This window comes from Alternaria viburni (assembly GCF_023758015.1).
Source record: "Alternaria viburni strain BMP 2772 chromosome Unknown scaffold_2, whole genome shotgun sequence".
NCBI lineage: Eukaryota > Fungi > Ascomycota > Dothideomycetes > Pleosporales > Pleosporaceae > Alternaria > Alternaria viburni.
This window is the reverse complement of record NW_026055771.1, coordinates 1,027,797-1,045,070: the sequence shown is the minus strand read 5'-3', so window position 1 is coordinate 1,045,070 and position 17,274 is coordinate 1,027,797. Positions and strand designations below refer to the sequence as shown.

Below are 17,274 nucleotides of genomic sequence, written 5' to 3'. Positions count from 1 at the left end.
AGACTTCAAAAATCTTCGCATTGCCAAGTGTTGTGACAAGAAAAATGAGGTATGTTGGGTATATCTATCAATCTACGATGCGTGTAGGAGCCGCTCAAACCAAACGCCAGAACCAAATGCCCAAATTGCTCAAATCGTATGTCTAAGAATATGTCCAGCCCTGTGCCTCGTCGTATAGTCTCTCAATATCCCGGATGAGATCCTCAGGCTTATCTCCACCCTCGCAGTCCTTGAACTTGCCACCATCGGTCACGCACCGCACCTTGCTGTCCAGTCTGACCGTACAACTCGTTGTGACGCCAACATCGCTACTATGCTGTACGCTGTCCCGCAGCAGGCCCATGCCATATGCGCCGTTCTCCTTGCTCATACAATCGTTCAGCACGCCAAAGTCTAGGCCGTGTTCCAGCGCACAGTCTTCGATGAGGGAGCGAGCGGGTATCTCGGCGTAATCGGTGGTGAGGCAGTTCGTGAAGCCAAGGTAGAGTTTAGGGTCGGGGTACTCGGATGCGGCGCAGAGCATGACAATGTCGCCCAGACATTCGGTTTGGCCGTGTTTACATTCGACGCCGTCGTCTGCTGTTAGGCTGCGTGTCTGTCAGCTACGTGGTCTGCACCTTCCGCGTGGGTAGCAAGACGTACCTTCCGATCATGCTCAGCCGGAAGTCGACCTTGTCCGACACGTTGGCCATGGCGGGCAGGACGAGCTTCTTCAGGCAGTCCCGCGCATCCGGGCATTTGGACATGATGTGCACGTCTACTGGCACTTTGGTGTCGGCTTCATCATGTAAGTCCATACAGGTGAACTGGCGCGCCAGCAAGAACAGACTGAAGACCAGCACGACGGCCGCCATCTGCAGCCGTGTCTTCCTCGTCTTGCGCGATACCATGGTCTCGTCGGGCGGCGGCGCGTTTGCATCGACGTGCGAGTTGGGGAGGAGGGGCGCCTTTTCTTCCATTGCGCGGGATGGCGTCGGGGTAGACTGCGGCTCTTATGTAGCGTCTCGTATAGGGGAATTTCGTGATAGGTGGTTGGTGGTCTGGACTGGCTTGCTGGACACAATGCGCTTGTAATGGGATGGACGAAGTCGAATGCGGCAAGAGATGGACTGATAGGCGTTCGGGTTACTGCTGATAGCGTGTCGACTAACGTGTCAAGGCTATGAGTGGCGGATCTAGGGCTCAGGCAAAAACAAAACAATCTAAACTCTACATCTTGTGAGCGTCGAGGAAGTCGTCAAGACGCGTTCTTCAATGACGTGACGCCTTACCCACAATCTGCCTCCTCGCTCCCAACACGTGGAAAGAGCCGAGGAGGCAGCAGAGCACGGCGTAACAATTAGCCGTCATGCTGTAGCCGTGTGGCGTTCTACACGAATGTAACACCGAGCTTCGGAGGGGCTACACGGATCCTACCTCATGAACGACTGATCTGCTGCGCGCGTAACGCTTGCAATCTTACGCCTCTCGTTTTCCTTTCGCTTCTTTCGCTCATGATGGAATGACTCTTTCTAACATTCTAATACCCCACCTTTAGACATATCGTCTTCTTCTGCCACCGGCAAGGCTGCACCCAATCCCCGTTTCGCCTCCATAATACATGTGACAGCAGCCCTGCATCGTCACCCAAGACCCGTTCCTGAGCCAGGTACCGACCCGAAGCATGGCGTCGGATGATCACCAGGACGCTGCGCCGGCTGCGATTCAAGCTTTGACCGGCTTTATCAATACGAGCACTTTGCTTGATCTGGCGCTCCAATTCTCGGCTACCTATACTCACCTCGCCAAATCCTCCACTGAGCACTTCCTAGTCACGCCAGTCACGGCGCTCCCCACGGGCAAAGAGAAGGGCAAATTTTTGAGCATCGATGTTGGTGGCACGAATCTGAGAGTCGGCTTCGTTGAGCTAATCGGAGAGCCAGATGGCGGCCCAGAGGATGAGCGGACACGCAGCAGCACCGTTGGAGAGAACGTGTTTTCACAGATCAAGAGGAGTCATGACAAGAATTGGCCGATTGAGGATCACTTGAAGATGGATCAAGCCGAGGACCTGTTTGCCTGGATTGGTGACTGTATCGCTGAGGTTGTCAAGGACGCTCTCAATGAACAGGAGACTACAGAAGACGTCTCGTCTCCTCTAGGTGACGAAATCCTGCTCGGTATCACTTTCAGCTTCCCGATGGCGTAAGTGAGCTCCTCCTAAACTAAGCGTAACACCCGCTAATAGCTCATATAGACAAACGCGTCTTTCAGAAGCGACTCTTCTACCGATGGGCAAAGGATTCGCCATTACATCGGACCTGAACTTGGGGAAGATGCTTTTGGCTGGCTATGCGCAATACTGTGACACAGATGCTACATCAGATCAGCTCAAGCACTCCAAGTCACAACTGCCAAGGATACGGGTAGCAGCCATTACTAACGACACAGTAGCGACGTTCGCATCTCTAGCCTATGCGGCCAAAGCGGCCCCCAACAGCCGCGTAGCCATGGGCCTCATCGTCGGCACTGGCACCAATGCCACCGTACCAATGAAGCCCGAGAATCTGCACCCCGACAAAAGAAGCGCACTTCCAAATCCCGATGCTACGGAAACAGTGGTCATCAACACAGAGTGGACCATCCGTGGCACCGACAAGCCGCTAGTCGACCTGAACATCAAGACACCATGGGACATGACACTAGACGCCAACAGCGACGCACCAGGCTTCCAACCGTTCGAATACATGACCTCCGGGCGGTATCTCGGTGAGATTGTACGCTTGGTGTTCGTCGACGTCGTGTCAAAAGAGGAAGGCGTACAAATACCGTCATCACTGATGCTGAAGAATGCCCTGCCGACACGCTTCCTTTCCGAAGTCGTTGCGCGAAAGGGCGGCCGTATCGTACAAGGGGAGCTCGAAAGCAAATACCCAGACGCAGAGTCCTCAGATGACTTCTTCTGGACCGTCGACAAGGTGGAGCTGATACGGGACATCGCCGAGGCTGTGCAACAGCGTTCTTCCGCTCTCATCGCTGCTGCTTGTGTCGGGCTGCTGAACTGTGTGGGTGACGTCGCGCTAGACAAGCAACAATCCCCAAGCAACGGCACCAGTGCAAAGGGCAAACGCGAAATCGAGGAACTGGTCATAGCATACGCTGGAGGGACTATATCACAGTACCCAAAGTGGCTGCAGACATGCCAGCAATGGATAGACGTCCTTGTCGAGGAAGGTTCATCATCAAACAAGAACAAGCAAGTCACTCTCAAAGAGGCCAAGGATGGAGGCATCGTTGGCGCCGGGGTCCTTGCAGGCATGACAGACGAGATAGTGTAAGAGTATACGGGCAGAGTCGTGTAGATCAGACAGAACATAGCCAATGAGCTTCAAATGCATTCCAAGTAATCAAAACCGAGCCCCATGCCAACATGAACAACCTTCCCAACTACCGCACAGGCAACTGCGCCTGCCACTCGGGATCAACCTTACTCTGCTTGAAGAAGCTCTTACCTCTCAACCACTGCCGGTAAGCTTTGTATCTCTTCTTCGCCGTATCTTCCTCTTCGACATCCAACGGATTCTCCTTCACGCGCAGGAATTCTTCAAACTCCTCGATATCCTCTTCTGGTGTTTGGAACTTGCTCCCAGTAGATTGTGGCTGTGGAGGCGGCTCCTGAACATCCGCGTAGACGTGCGGGTGCAGATTGTACGTGTGCGGGTACGAGTAAGAGGGCGCGTGGGAGAAGGGCGTGCTGACGGACTGGGAGGTCATGGGGCGGGCGAAGGATTGGTTTGCGAGTTCGGTGTCTAGACGAGGTAGATCAGAGAGGGTTATTTGAACGCCATCTTCATCGAAGTTCTTGGGCGCAGGAATGCTGCCTTCTGTCATGGAAAGGTAGTCGTAGAATTCCATCGCGCTGGGGTCGTCGGCGGTGGGCATCTCGCTACTGACTACTAGAGGTAGGTTAAGTGGGTGTTCGATGTAGCGGGCGTATTCTTCCTCTTCGCTGTAGGATACCGATGGGTTCATGCTGTTCTCGTAGAACTGGGTCAATGTCCACTGGTGAACAAGCGCTTTGTTGGCGGGCTTGAAGCCGGGTTTGAGGGTAGATGAGAGCCCAGTTGACGTGGACATGGAATTGGCCAACGATTGGTATGCCGACGGCGGTGGTGCTGGCGGGTGCGTTTCGAAGTGCGATTCTCGAAGGATGGAATGTCGGACTGATGATTCTGCGTAGGTAGCGCTCAGGTGCAGATCCCTCCTCCGGTTGCCTGGGGTATGATCGGGCTTGGACTCAGTCTCGCTCGAAGGGTCAATGATGGTCACACCTTTCCGAGGAGCCTTCTTGCCGTCCCTTCCTTGTGCGTCGTGATCCTGTTGCTTCGTGCGAGGGACGAACGGAGACATGTTCTCCTTACGAGATGGATACGTTCCATCCCTAAGACCTGGCCGCGGCTTGGCTAAACGGAAAGCGAAGATCTTGAGATATGACGAGATAGCCAACGGTCGGTAGTATTCAAGCCAGTAATCATCACGGAAGCTGATAAAGTCGAATGCTGATTCCTCAGTTGGCAGAGCTGGCATAATTGAAGGTGGTAGTGTGCGCTGTTGAAGATTCGAATGTGTGTACCACTGGATATAGTCTCGTCTTGTGCGCTCGAGAAAGTTTTGTGGGTTTTGGTGGTGAAGAAAGTAATCTGTGGAAAGATCCCATAGCATCGGCTGGCCTTGGCGGTAGACGTAATTACCCAGAAACAGATTGTATGCTTCTTGGCGCTGTGAGTCGAGGAAGGAGTTGTGGTAATAGCGCTTGAAGCTCTCAACCATATCGCGGGAACTACTTTGCCACTGGTTGATCTTCCGGTAGGTAGCCATCGTGTTGACGAGATGCGAGCCACCATACTGGATGGCGATAGTGTCACCATGACCATGGAACATCTGCGTAAACAGCTCGACGCAGTCCGAATCGTACTCGACAGTATTGCCGGATATGACACCAAGCGCTTGCAATTGTCGACCTAGTGCTCGTTTCCCAATGACGAACTGAGCAGCGTTTGTTCTGTCTAGGCAGTCGATGCAATTCGTTCGCGCCACTCCATTCTGCACTTGAGGAGCATCATACTCATTGTCGCCGTTGCGGAAGAAACCTGTCTTCCGCAAGACCTTTTCAGCAAGGTTCTCCAACGTGCCAATGACATCCTGTCCTCTGGTTTTGGCTGCTCTTGACATGTCGAAAGCCTCATATATGATCCTCTTGTCAATTGGTAGCGACTGATTGAGGTAGTCGATAGCGTGCTTGTATTCGTAGAGCAGTTTCGACTCTCTCGGAGTTCGTTCACGCGCTTTGATAAGGTTGAGAACGTAGATCGGCGCACCGTAGCGCTCAAACAAGTTGTCGAAATGCAGTCCTGCTGCGCTGTAGAAGGGATCCACGAGGTTCAAATCGATATCTGGCTTTGGTGTCACACCTGTGTTGTCTTGCGTCCAGTATAACGGTATGCTACCGCGGTGCTGGACGTAAGATGTGTAAGAGGGATTCGCATAGAGGCGTGGTCCAGGAGCATGGAAGGAAGTCGTAGTCTGCTCGGACACAATTTGCTCTGTCTCGACGTCATTGGCGACATATCCAAGATCGTTCGTTCCACGCTTGAGGAAACGAGCACCGGCAAAATGCCTTGATCGTCGGGCAATGATGGTAAGGTATACTCGTCGGCCAAAGACATCCAGCGAAGATTGGTCAACGTATCCATGTATGACTGGGTGACACCAGTCGTAGACGTTCTTCAGTGCGTCTCGCGCAGGGTTCAGGAGATGATGGTTCCAGACAAACATATTTTGAAAATCGCGTTCAGGGTTGGAAATGCCTTCACTAAGCGCAGTCCGTTGATGAATGATGTTCTGCTGCAGGCTCCTCGTCACGTTGTAAGAATAGCTAAAATAGAAAGATCGTGTGAGGTCCATGTTGTTGAGGATGGACAAGAATCTCGCTTCTTCCGGATTGCGGTCTTTCTGGTACCTTGATGTTGATCCAGTCGTCAATGGCACCATGTCCGTGCCATCGACCTGATAAATGTAGTGACCGCCTAACATGGCTACTTGCGATCTTTTGGATATCAGTAACATGTAGTACGCCTCCGTGAACCGGATGAAGCCCAACAGGCCCCATGTGCTGCATTTCAACTTCATCCCTCCTGTAGCCTTGTTGCCGTCAGCTATCGTATCGAGCAACTGATGCATTTCTCGCCGATTATACACTATATCGTCTTCAAAGATGTTCAAATGTCCAGGTGCAGCGGTCCGGTCGATCTTCAGCACGCGAAACTGCCTGTCGGTAATGTCGGCACCAATGAGATAGAAGCGGGTACTGGTTTCGTAGAGCGAGAATTTGTGCATTCTCTTAATACCGCTCTCTCCGACATTCTGGTAGGTCGAACCCTTGACTTTATGGACTGTGGACGGAGTGGAAGGTCTGTGGAACGAGACATTGACGTTGGGATTTTCTTCTTCACCGCCAAATTTGGTGGACTCCGACTCTCTTCGTGGCTTTCCATGACCAGGTAATTTGTCGAGATCGGCTTCGGGTTTGAACTCAAGCGGAGAGGTCTGCGGGCTACCGACTGCAGTCGACGCCTTCTCGATATCATCCAGCTGCTCCTGACTGCTAGTGCGCGATGCTGTAGGCCTGGACGCGACGGAGCTGGATCGTTCGGGGGAACTTAGTCTCGACTTCGATTTCTCCATTATGCGCGATTAGTGACTGGGATAGAAGCTGTCAACGAGTGTGATAAGGCAAGACTTGTCAAGCGGTCACGGCGTGGTTTGTCGGTCGTGTAGTGGCGCATGCGGACAGCACGAGACAGGAGCTGGCTCAAGCCTGGTGCTTTCTTTTGCACACCCTTCAAACTCTGACGGTGCAAGGAAGACTATGCACGGAAAGATGCGTAGTTCTGGAAGGACCGTGTTGTAAGCCGAAAGGGTAAGGCCGCTGTAGCTTGCCGGCGGGTCCACGTGCACCTGGCCACGCTTGCTTGGGCATGATCAGGCTTGGCGTACGTCAGCCCCATCGCGACCCAGGAGTGCTGAACGACCTGGAGCACAACAATTCCTACGTACAGACGCATAGATCAGAGAGCAGTGTGAATGTCTACAACGGTCACATAGAGCGCAATATTTGTCGAGTGTCCTGCTTGGTCTCCATGACAACATATGCGGATGGACTTGCATTGCGCTTGTGGTAGTCTGGGGCAGTCGACCATCGAACAGAACAACCAACAGTTGGAATTATCTGGTAGCATAACGTGTATCTCTCCCGGTGCCGTTCGAAATGGTAAGCGTCAAACGGCATGCACCAGTTGCATACTTATCAGAAGCCATGTGCCTCTTGCGGGTCATGGCTGCACTTTATTATCCCTCCAAAATCAAATTACCACTGAGTGCCCTCATTACCGAAGACATGGCGAGCGACAGATCCTACATCTTCGTTATCATCGGAGCCACGTTATCAGTCTCGGCTATAGTTATCAGCATCGTCTGTGTTATCATCGCGCAAAAGAGGAAGTCGGCCAGAAAGAAGAGGGCAGCCTCGCGGGTACAGAGTCGCGAAGTCGGCGCAGCATCCATTAGGCCCAGAGAAGTGCCCGCAGGGCTATAACCACTGCAGCGGGCTGGGTAGGGCGCGGGCCTCACTCGCTGGCGCAAAGCAATCTGGCGTTCTGGCTGTGGAAGAATGTATGCCAGACGGATGAGGGCGTAGGTCTCGAATGTCGCAACTGTATCAGACTGGCTGTGTCATAGCAGATAGCGAAGTGTAGCAGCAGTTTCTATAGATACTGCGTCCATGCAGTCTTCAATTTGCGTCTTTGTGTGGTATCGCGCACCGCTTCCGTGAAACGGCCTGAGTGTTGTCTATGGCGGCACAGCAATCTTCTTAAACGTACGTTGAGCAAGGGTGCTCGGCTTCAACGTCCTGGTCCGCAGATGACGAAGGGTAACCTGGCAGATATCCGGCTGCTCCCGGGTCTTAGATAAATTGTGTGGTGTGTGCGTTATTCTCCGAGAGTCCCAGCTCACAGGATGTCAAAGACGGACGCGGGATGCGATGGTTCATAGCATGAACATGAGGCCATGAGGCCACGCACGAGCATGAAGCGAGTAGAAAAAGGAGAAACGAGCAGCAGAAACATAATTGAGACGCGTCGAAACGGTGCCAGAACTAATGCTGATCAGTCGTCCTGCATGAGCAAGCACGAGTAATGTGGACTGTGCATGAGGACCGGCAGCTGAACGGGCGTGCAGTTCAAGCGCAGACAGCCGCGCATGGCAACGGCAATGAATAGATGATAGGCAAAGGGTCCACGAAGGCAGATGAATGGGTACAAGAAGTAAACGTGGGACGACCCCAAGAGGCGGTTCATGTGGTATAAGAAATGTGCTATAGTAGGGGTTAGAGTTCTCGGGGTCGCTCAACTGAGACTAGCCCGTGGCCCCTGCCATGGCAGCGACGACCATCACTATCCCTGAGGAGGGTCAATTCGCCTCGGGCACCCGCCGCCCGATGCAATTAAACACAGGCGTCCCATCTCTTCGGCGAATGTTTTGTTCTTCTGGTATCTTTCTGGACTTTGTAGACGTTGTGCAGTTTTGGAGTTCTCTCTACCAATCTTTTACCACGGCCAGGTCGCGACGCGCATGATTACCGGACTCGCGGACTCTGCATGCCAACCATGCACTGATCATCAAGACTGCAGCATTCCAGACACCTAACATAGAGGGCCTACCGATTTGGATTACGGGCCTCTCTCGTGCAGCACGCGGCGCAGATGGATTACCAGCAACCCGTTCGCTCTCCCCCCGCCGCCGCCGATGCAGCCACTACCGCCCCGGCGACCCAGACTTTGAAGTCGCGGCGGCGCGACTCTCTGCCATCGTCTGTCAAAACATCGGATGCGCGCCCGACCAAGCGCACGCCCAACTACATACGCACCACGGCCGCTTCGCCCCAGGTCATTTCGTCGCTGATCGACCAGCTGTCAGCCATATCCATCCCCGCGCACAACCACTTTGAGAATCTCCTCGTCGGCTACGGCAACGGCCTCGCGCCCTCCGCCGCACCCAGCGTGCGCACCCACTCGGAGAAGAACTCGATCGCCGGGCATGATGGAGCGTCGGTGGACCGCAGCAGCTTCCACAACCCGATAAGAGACCAGAACGACCTCTACCCAGACGACGCATGCGAACCGCCCGTCATCCGCACGTCCAAGCCCCCATCCGGCAAGTCGCCTTTGACCGCGCCCAAGAAACCGAACAAAGCGCATTCGCTTAGTAGTTATATCGGACGCAGCGGTGGTAGCTCGTGCTCCCTACAATCGACCCATTCGAACCGGTCGGCGAGTAGTTTTGGCAACATCAGCGTCGAAGCAGGCGTGCCGCGCCAGGTATCGGGTGAAAGTGCGAGGTCGTCGTTAGAAAGCAAGAGGAGCTTCAAGGGCCACAAGAGCCTGATGTACATGAGCTCGCGCGAGCGACTACGACAAAAAGAGACGGAACGGAAGCGCGTGACCGTACACAATCTGAACGACACACCGACCGGCGACCCCTCCAAGAAGGCCGCGCACCAACTCTTCCCCTACGAAGACACGATCAGCGAAGAGCCCTCTTCCGCGAAAGAAGACGCACGATTCGACGAGACAGTACCCGAATCGTCACGATTTGCCCAGCGGTATCCTAGCAGGAATAACAGTCCACGACGACTGCGTCTCAATCTGGTCGATGCCCCTCATCTGGAAAGTCCATCAGACAGCGGACTCATCCCCGAACGCGGATCATCCCTGAGGCACACTGGCAGCCCGGCCCGCAAGAGCAAGAAGCGCCGATCCGGGGACAAGAGCCGTCCAAAGTCTCAGAAAGCCGACACGGTCCCCGAAGAGGAAGAGAAGATGGATCCGGAAGCACAAAGGAAGATGAAGATCCTGGACGAGCTAGAACAGGAAGAGAATGAGGTCGCTCAAAGGATCCGAGAACTAAGAGATCAGAAAATGCGGAGAGAGAAATTAGCCGGAAAAATGCCTGTGGACGTACATGCAGGGGCGACAACACCCAGGGTGCCTCGCGTTTCATCCATCCCCAGTCCGGAGTCCTCGCCCATCTCGACAGTTTCAAGCTTGTCGGAGGACGAAAGGAGAGTGCAGAATTCGACCAAGGCGCATCGAGTGCTTGGAATATCACAAGAAACAGCCTTAGCTGCCGAGAAGCTAGCGGAAAGGCCGATGGACAGACCGGCCGAAAAAGCAGAAGGTGACCGCCATAACCTCTCGGTACCATCGCAACCACGCAGCCTGCGCCACTCGCGGCACCGAAGTCTGACGTTGAACGACGGCGATGAGCTTACCCCACTTCCGATCGATTACACGCTTGCGCTCCAAAGTCTGGACGAGTCTGCACCGACGCCGAGCTTAGCAGATCCACGGCAGTCGAGATCGCCTGCGCCTGCAAGCATCATGTCTAAAGCAACCAAGTCAAGCAGCGACTCTTCCGTACCCCAGCGATCAAATTCACTCTTGGCAGTCGGCGGGCGATCTGCGCTCGGCCGTCGAGCGGCGACCAGTTCCGTCATCATAGGCAAGTCTTCCAAGCACAAACACTCCTCCAGTGTGAACGAAGATTCGACAAACAGACTGGCGCCACCCTCTCGTGCGGCCAGCGAAGAGCCTATTACTCGACATCGCTCCATGCACGTTGTGTCCCCTCCGTTAGAGTCGCACAGTATGCAGCTACAGCGCAGACGTACAAGTACCAGCAAGAGGTGGTCGCATCCCGATCTGCCAGCGAAGGCCGAGAAAGCGCATAATGACAGAATCGATCGGAAAGAAGAGAAGACCAGAGCAGCTGCAGTGCAGAGCCCGCCCCATCCGATCATCGAGGAGCGACCTGCAAGTTTAGATTCTATCGATTTGGATGTACACCAATACCTAGAATCGTCCCGGCTGTCCCAGAAGATCCGACACCCGCAAACAGGAAGAATCATTTCTTTCTCAGAAGTCGGTGACCCTGAAGGCTTTGCTGTCTTCGTTTGCGTGGGCATGGGTCTGACTAGATACGTCATGGCATTCTATGATCAGCTCGCAGCTACTTTGAAGCTGCGTTTGATCACACCCGATCGCCCTGGTATCGGAGGTAGCCAAGCTGATCCGAATGGGACACCTCTTAGTTGGCCTGGTATGTGAACTTCCCGTCATCTCAGGAGAAACGAGCTAACAATTACTAGACGATGTACTTGTGATCTGTCAGTCTTTGAAAATCAACAAGTTCTCCATGCTGGCCCATTCTGCAGGAGCTGTCTACGCTTTGGCAACATCACTACGAATGCCACAACATATTCGTGGCAGAGTGCACCTTCTCGCGCCTTGGATACCACCATCGCAGATGGCACCCATTGGCATCAGCCAGGACTCACCACCCACGCAACAACTTCCTCGATCGCAGCGCTTCCTTCGCGCTCTACCTCCATCTCTACTCAAGGTCGCGAACTCAACCTTCCTCAGCGCGACAAGTGCTAGCCTCCAGCGTACCGGACCCAAGACGTCGCCCAAGACCAGACGGAAAAGCATGGCCCCCTCACCGGTGCCACCACAGCAGTCGACAACTCGCCCCTCTTTGAAGGACACCCACCGACATTCGATGATGATGATGGACCAAGTGCTGCCGAACGCAAGCACGCTGACCCTCACGAACCCAGATGCCAATAACGAAGAAGCACAACGCGTGCAAGAGATGCTCAGCATGGCTGAGCTCGAACGCCAGCGTGCTTTTGACGAACGCCTCACTTTCGCTATCTGGGACCGCGCGACTGCAAACGCAAACCCCGCAACTGATCTGATTGTCTGTCTCGAAACCAAGCAGACCATCGGGTTCCGCTACGAAGACATCAACAGGCCAGTTGTCATCCATCACGGGTCCAAAGACTCGCGTGTACCAGTTGACAACGTCCGATGGCTTGGCAAATTGATGCGCAAATGCGAAGTCCGGATTCTGGAAGGCGAACAACACGGACTCATGGCCAGTGCACAGGTCATGGGTAACGTACTCACTGAGATGGCATCTGACTGGGAAGACTGGACGAACATGGTCTCAGGAAAATCCACTGACGGACACCGCGCTGTCTCAAGACGGAGAACGACCGAAAAGTTGAGAAGCCAAATGAGCTTCACCAACTGAGCGTATACATAAGACACACAAGAGCTGGAAATTTGCTTACCTGGACGACGACATTGTAATTCGACGATTTGCGACGGCCTGGATCTCTTCGCGATCTTTTGAAACAAGCGTGTGCTTTTTCTTTCTTTGTTATCTGGCGAGAACACGACCTCAAATACCCCATACTAATCACCCTTGTTTTGTACGTTGTTCTAATCGCCTAGTTAGTATTTCTCTTCTTTCTTGTTGCTTTCGTTTCTTTGGATACACTATACCCATTAGGTTTGAAGCGTTTTGTATGGGCTGGATACCTTGATTGGATCTATGACGTAGATAGGGAGGGGGGCTGGGGATTACTAGATGGCAAGGTACTCTTGTGATATAAGTGGCTACAATGAAATCTTTGCACATGGCCATTTTACGTCTCGCTATTCACTACATTCGATGCATATACACGATTAAGTCTTGACAACTAGGCAGTTCCTAAGTCGATCTATACTTCTACCTTCAACCAACAGTATAGGCCTCAGCGCCCTTGCCAAAGAGCAAATGTGGCTTTCTCTGCGCTAGATCCAACACCGTCTGCGCAAAGACCGAATTTGCCCACGCAAACCAACTCCTTGTGTAGGACTTTCCAGACTGCACATTCACACTCTCGTGTATGAGTCCCAATGGACTTACTTTCTTGACCGCAGCAAGACATTTCATGATCTCGTCATCATCATCAGAACTCATAGCTTGGACAAGAACAGCCATAGGCCAAGCGTTTCGCACGCCGACGTGGGGACCGCCGATGCCCGCAAAGTCGGAGCCGGTGAGGTAATAAGGATTACCGTTCTTCTCCAGTATCATCTTGCGCGTGTTCTTGTAGATATTATTGTTTGTATCAGTGAAGCCGAGCAGAGGTAACGCAAGTAAAGAAGGCAAATTGGCATCATCCATCAAGATGGAAGACCCATAGCCATCGACTTCGAATGCAAAGACCTCGCCGTATTTCTTGTGTGTCACAACACCGTGTTCCCAGATGCCCTTTTGGATTGTCTCGCCCCAGGTCTCCACTTCAGTGGCTATGTGTTTCTTGCCCGCTTTCTTGAGAATAGCGGCTGTGCGGAGGAGTTCGACGGCCATCATGGCGTTGGCGGGGATGAAGAACCCGAGGATTGTTGCATCGTCGCTGGGGCGGAAGGCAGAGCGGACGAGCCCTGTGCCGCCATTGAGAGGGTTACCGAGACCGCTTAGGCTGAGGGTTTCTGTGCCGATGTTGGTCTGGCGCTGCCATGTGTACTCGTTGCCCTGGTATGCGCCTGTCTTCTCGTTGAAGGTGGGCTTCGACTGCTCCTTGAGCACCCCGAGAAGTGTATCGAGAGCGAGGAGCCAGCGAGCGTTGATGAACTCCGTGGAGTCGGTATGGTTGTAAAATTGGTTCGATAAGGAGAGAAAGTGGGCGAGAGAGTCGAGTTCGTACTTGCATTCAAAGACGAATGACTCCTCGTAGTTTGGATGTACTTTGTCGCCGTCGCCTTGGAAGGTTGGGTTGAGGCCACTCGGTGGAGGCGGTTGGAAGGCGTTGCAGTAAGGTGATCCGATGACATACTCTGCTTGTGTGTTAATGGCTCCCAAAATGAGCTGGTGTATCTCCTTGTCTTTCTTCGCTAGCAGCTGGTATTGTGCTAGCTGGTTCGTAGAGTCGCGTAGCCATTCAGCGTTGATGTCTCCCGTAACGATGAAACTCTGTGCTCCCTTCCAAGCTGCTGGATCCCAACTTCGCTTTGACGTCTTATGCTTGACAGTATCACCGACATGCCAGCGTACGGTAGTGTCTAGTGTGTTGGGGAACGCGTTTTCAAAGAGACGAGCGAGATCCTTGTCGACCATCTTCTCGTTCATGTCATCGATGACCTTTTCGACTAGAGGCGATTCGAAGGTTCGGCAATATTTGGACGGTCGTTGGAAGGGTAGTTCCATGGGGCCGGTGCTATACGGCGGACTGTCAGACGAATTAGTACAAGCTCTTTTCGATGTATATATTGGCATACTGTGGTCGCATCGCATAGTTCTTGTAGTCTGGACAGGCTGCTCGATACTTGAGCGGATCGATGGGAGGGCGCATAGGTTCTTGCTCCTTAACATTGTTTAGTCCAGCGGACACAGATGAGACGGCAAGAAGAGCCCCTAAGGACAGCGAAGCCAATGACTGCTTCATATTAGGTCGAGAAGGTCCTCGCGAAACCTTGGGTACTCGAAGCTTTTGCGAGAACAGCCAGATCCAGCTGCGCAATGGCTATGGGTAATCGAGGAATGCGGGAGTGGACGGGGCGCAGGGGAAAGGGCGTTCAGCCGAAGACGTTGAACATGACGTGAAACAGGAAAGACAAAGCACCCGACTCATCAAAAGCGAAATGAACAGATGGCGGGCTTCAATTGAGGTATAGATTGACGAACTTCCGACTGACCAGGTAGCTTTCATGGGGAAAGGACCCCACCAGCTCCGCCAATAAGCTCGTGTTAAGTCCGCAGGGCCCAAGCTTCGCTGCGTCGCGCTTCCCAGTTCCTCAACTGATCGCGTCTCCATTCTTCACGCCTATCGCATGGTCACTGCAACTTGGACGACTACGTGACTATTACCTGGTTCCTCAGGCGCTATTGTATTGCGCACTCAAATTCGAATGTGCAGACTGATCTCCTCACCCAGCTCATAGGAATATCTACACTTCAGCGCATTCAGTCCTTGAACAGCTTCGGCGTCTCCCCACATCACTATATCCACCATGATCTCTCTACCAGGTCTCAACCTGTCCTCGCAGCCGACCGAAGCGCAAAATGCCCCCACCTCGACAGCCACACGAACGCAAGACCTCGCTGCCAACACAGAATACCGCTTCGAGGTAGCCTTCTCGCGGACACTCACGGTGAAGCTGCAATCGGGCACCGCAGAATTTTTCGGCACCGAGCTGGCTCCGTCTACCGTATACACATTCCAGGGCACAAAGGGTGCTATCTTCACATGGCATGGCTGCAAGCTCGACATCGGCGGAGAGGTTGAGTCAGACTACATCGCGGAAGAGACGCCCATGATGAGTTGTGCGAACCTACACTTCGCGCTGGAGAACCTGCGCGACAGGAGTATTGCCAGTGGCAGCGTCGAAATGGGACCCAGAATACTTGTCGTGGGTCCTGAGAACTCAGGCAAAACGTCACTCGTCAAGACTCTGACTTCCTACGCGGTCAAGACCAGCCGGCAGCCTATGGTCGTGAATCTCGACCCGCGCCAGGGTATGCTCAGTGTGCCAGGCTCTTTTTCAGCGGCTGTATACTCGTCCATTGTGGACATTGAAGAAGGCTGGGGCAGCAGTCCAATCTCAGGGCCCAGCCCCATTCCAGTGAAGATGCCGCTGGTATACCACTACGGTCTCAAGGACCCAGAGGAGGGCAGGGTGTTCAAGCCGTTGGTAACGCGCATGGCACTTGCTGTCACAAGTAGATTGGAGGAGGACACGCTCAGCAAGCAGGCTGGCTTCATCATTGATAGCTCAGGCGCCATCAGCCAAGGGAGAAATGGCGTCTACGACAACATAGAACATATTGTTTCTGAGTTCTCTGGTGCGTGTGATGTCTTGCATACTTCTTCAGCCTTTCCCCTCCAACATCGCCCATGTACATTCATGCACCCAAGTTCCAATATCTATCTTCCGAGAGGATTGGCAATCAAATGTACGTACACACTATCAGAACATCATACTGACAGCCCATTACAGTCAACGTCGTCATAACACTCGGCTCCGAACGCCTCTACTCTGACCTCTCCCGCAAATTCTCAGCCCGCACCGGCGGCGACCCCTCCGAAACCGTATCCGTAGTCCGCCTTGACAAGTCCGGCGGCTGCGTCGATCGGAGCGAAGAATACATGAAGGCCCTCCGCCACGCCCAAATCAAAGAGTACTTCTTCGGTAAAGGGGACGAGACACTGGCTCCCAGCAGCCAGATGGCCGACGCCGCCGACCTCAACATCTTCCGCGTCGTCGAGGGAGAAGGAAACGGTGGGGTGGACGAGTACGGCATGACGGTTGAGCGGCAGATCTTCGAGAAAGTCACACCGTCTGAGGCGCTTCAGAACCAGTTACTGGCTATCACGACAGCGAGTCCCAACGATCCTCAGAGTGTGATTCGGGACAGCAGTATCAGGGGGTATATCTATGTCGCGGATGTAGATGAGGCGAAGAAGAAGGTCAAGCTGCTTAGTCCGCTACCGGGACAGACGCCTGGCAATGCTATGATCCTGGGTAGTTGGCCGGAACCTGTAGAGGGACTGCTTAACTAGAAATGAGAAGGAATGATGGAGGATTCTGGCGCTGATACATTTACATGGCGGTGCACAGATAGGTATTTTGAAACATATTCTTGAATCCTATTGTACCTTTGCCTACACTCGAGCCGTTCTTAGTGATCTTTCCCAACATTGATGTCTGCTCTGAAGGTATATACCGTTGCTTTTGTAACGGGTTGCATCGTGGGTGTTAGGTATATCTTTGGAATACGCATTTGAATACTGGATTCAATTTCTCACACAAGGTACATGTCGATCCGCAGCCGGGAAATATACGTAAGCTTCTAACATCGTCCACCCTACATGCGTAAGCGAAAGCACAAATTAATCTGTCAAAGAAGAATCCGATAGGCCGTAGTGAAACGGAGTGAGGGACCCATCTGGGGATTGCTTGAAAGAATAAGGTTTGAAAGCGAAATCGCGCCACCATACTCCCTTCCACTCGACCATCTCCTTGCGCCTAACTACCACCTCTTTCCAGGCCCAGTTCATCGCAATATTCTCAAAGTCTTCCCCAAATATCGGGCGATAATTGAACGTGTTAACGCCAGTTCCCAGACTTGTCACCTCATGGGCCACTAATCTCATTGCATGCAGAAAGTAGCTCTTCTTCTTGCCTTTTGCGCCTAGCTTGAAGCGCGTAATTTGCTCTTGGGTAAGCGGTGTATGATCAGACGCGATGGAAGATATGGGGTAGAGGCAGAAGGAAGGCAAGTTGTTGACAAGCTTGCGGACAACGTATTGAATGTCAGTCGGAGAGTCGAGCCAGCCGTCTG

At 53.2% G+C, this 17,274-nt stretch overlaps 6 protein-coding genes across 6 annotated transcripts; 3 read left to right on the top strand and 3 right to left on the bottom strand.

The window, feature by feature from the left end:
• Positions 1 to 142: 142 nt before the first annotated feature.
• J4E79_001294 (uncharacterized protein) lies at positions 143 to 959 on the bottom strand (the record flags this gene model as incomplete). The annotated part of the gene is made up of 2 exons (XM_049350204.1): positions 143 to 587; positions 643 to 959. 2 exons carry the CDS (start codon positions 957 to 959, stop codon positions 143 to 145), a joined length of 762 nt encoding a protein of 253 aa, XP_049215363.1.
• Positions 960 to 1,663: 704 nt separating this feature from the next.
• Positions 1,664 to 3,317, top strand: J4E79_001293 (uncharacterized protein; the record flags this gene model as incomplete). Its single annotated transcript, XM_049350203.1, has 2 exons — positions 1,664 to 2,184; positions 2,237 to 3,317. 2 exons carry the CDS (start codon positions 1,664 to 1,666, stop codon positions 3,315 to 3,317), a joined length of 1,602 nt encoding a protein of 533 aa, XP_049215362.1.
• Positions 3,318 to 3,426: 109 nt separating this feature from the next.
• On the bottom strand, positions 3,427 to 6,723 carry J4E79_001292 (uncharacterized protein; the record flags this gene model as incomplete). The annotated part of the gene is made up of 1 exon (XM_049350202.1): positions 3,427 to 6,723. One exon carries the CDS (start codon positions 6,721 to 6,723, stop codon positions 3,427 to 3,429), a length of 3,297 nt encoding a protein of 1,098 aa, XP_049215361.1.
• Positions 6,724 to 8,801: 2,078 nt separating this feature from the next.
• J4E79_001291 (uncharacterized protein) lies at positions 8,802 to 12,195 on the top strand (the record flags this gene model as incomplete). The annotated part of the gene is made up of 2 exons (XM_049350201.1): positions 8,802 to 11,196; positions 11,246 to 12,195. The coding sequence occupies 2 exons, from the start codon at positions 8,802 to 8,804 to the stop codon at positions 12,193 to 12,195; spliced, it is 3,345 nt and encodes a 1,114-aa protein (XP_049215360.1).
• A 486-nt stretch (positions 12,196 to 12,681) lies between these two features.
• Positions 12,682 to 14,139, bottom strand: J4E79_001290 (uncharacterized protein; the record flags this gene model as incomplete). The annotated part of the gene is made up of 1 exon (XM_049350200.1): positions 12,682 to 14,139. The coding sequence occupies one exon, from the start codon at positions 14,137 to 14,139 to the stop codon at positions 12,682 to 12,684; it is 1,458 nt and encodes a 485-aa protein (XP_049215359.1).
• Positions 14,140 to 14,942: 803 nt separating this feature from the next.
• Positions 14,943 to 16,492, top strand: CLP1 (Cleavage polyadenylation factor subunit clp1; the record flags this gene model as incomplete). The annotated part of the gene is made up of 2 exons (XM_049350199.1): positions 14,943 to 15,774; positions 15,930 to 16,492. 2 exons carry the CDS (start codon positions 14,943 to 14,945, stop codon positions 16,490 to 16,492), a joined length of 1,395 nt encoding a protein of 464 aa, XP_049215358.1.
• Between the last annotated feature and the right edge of the window lie 782 nt (positions 16,493 to 17,274).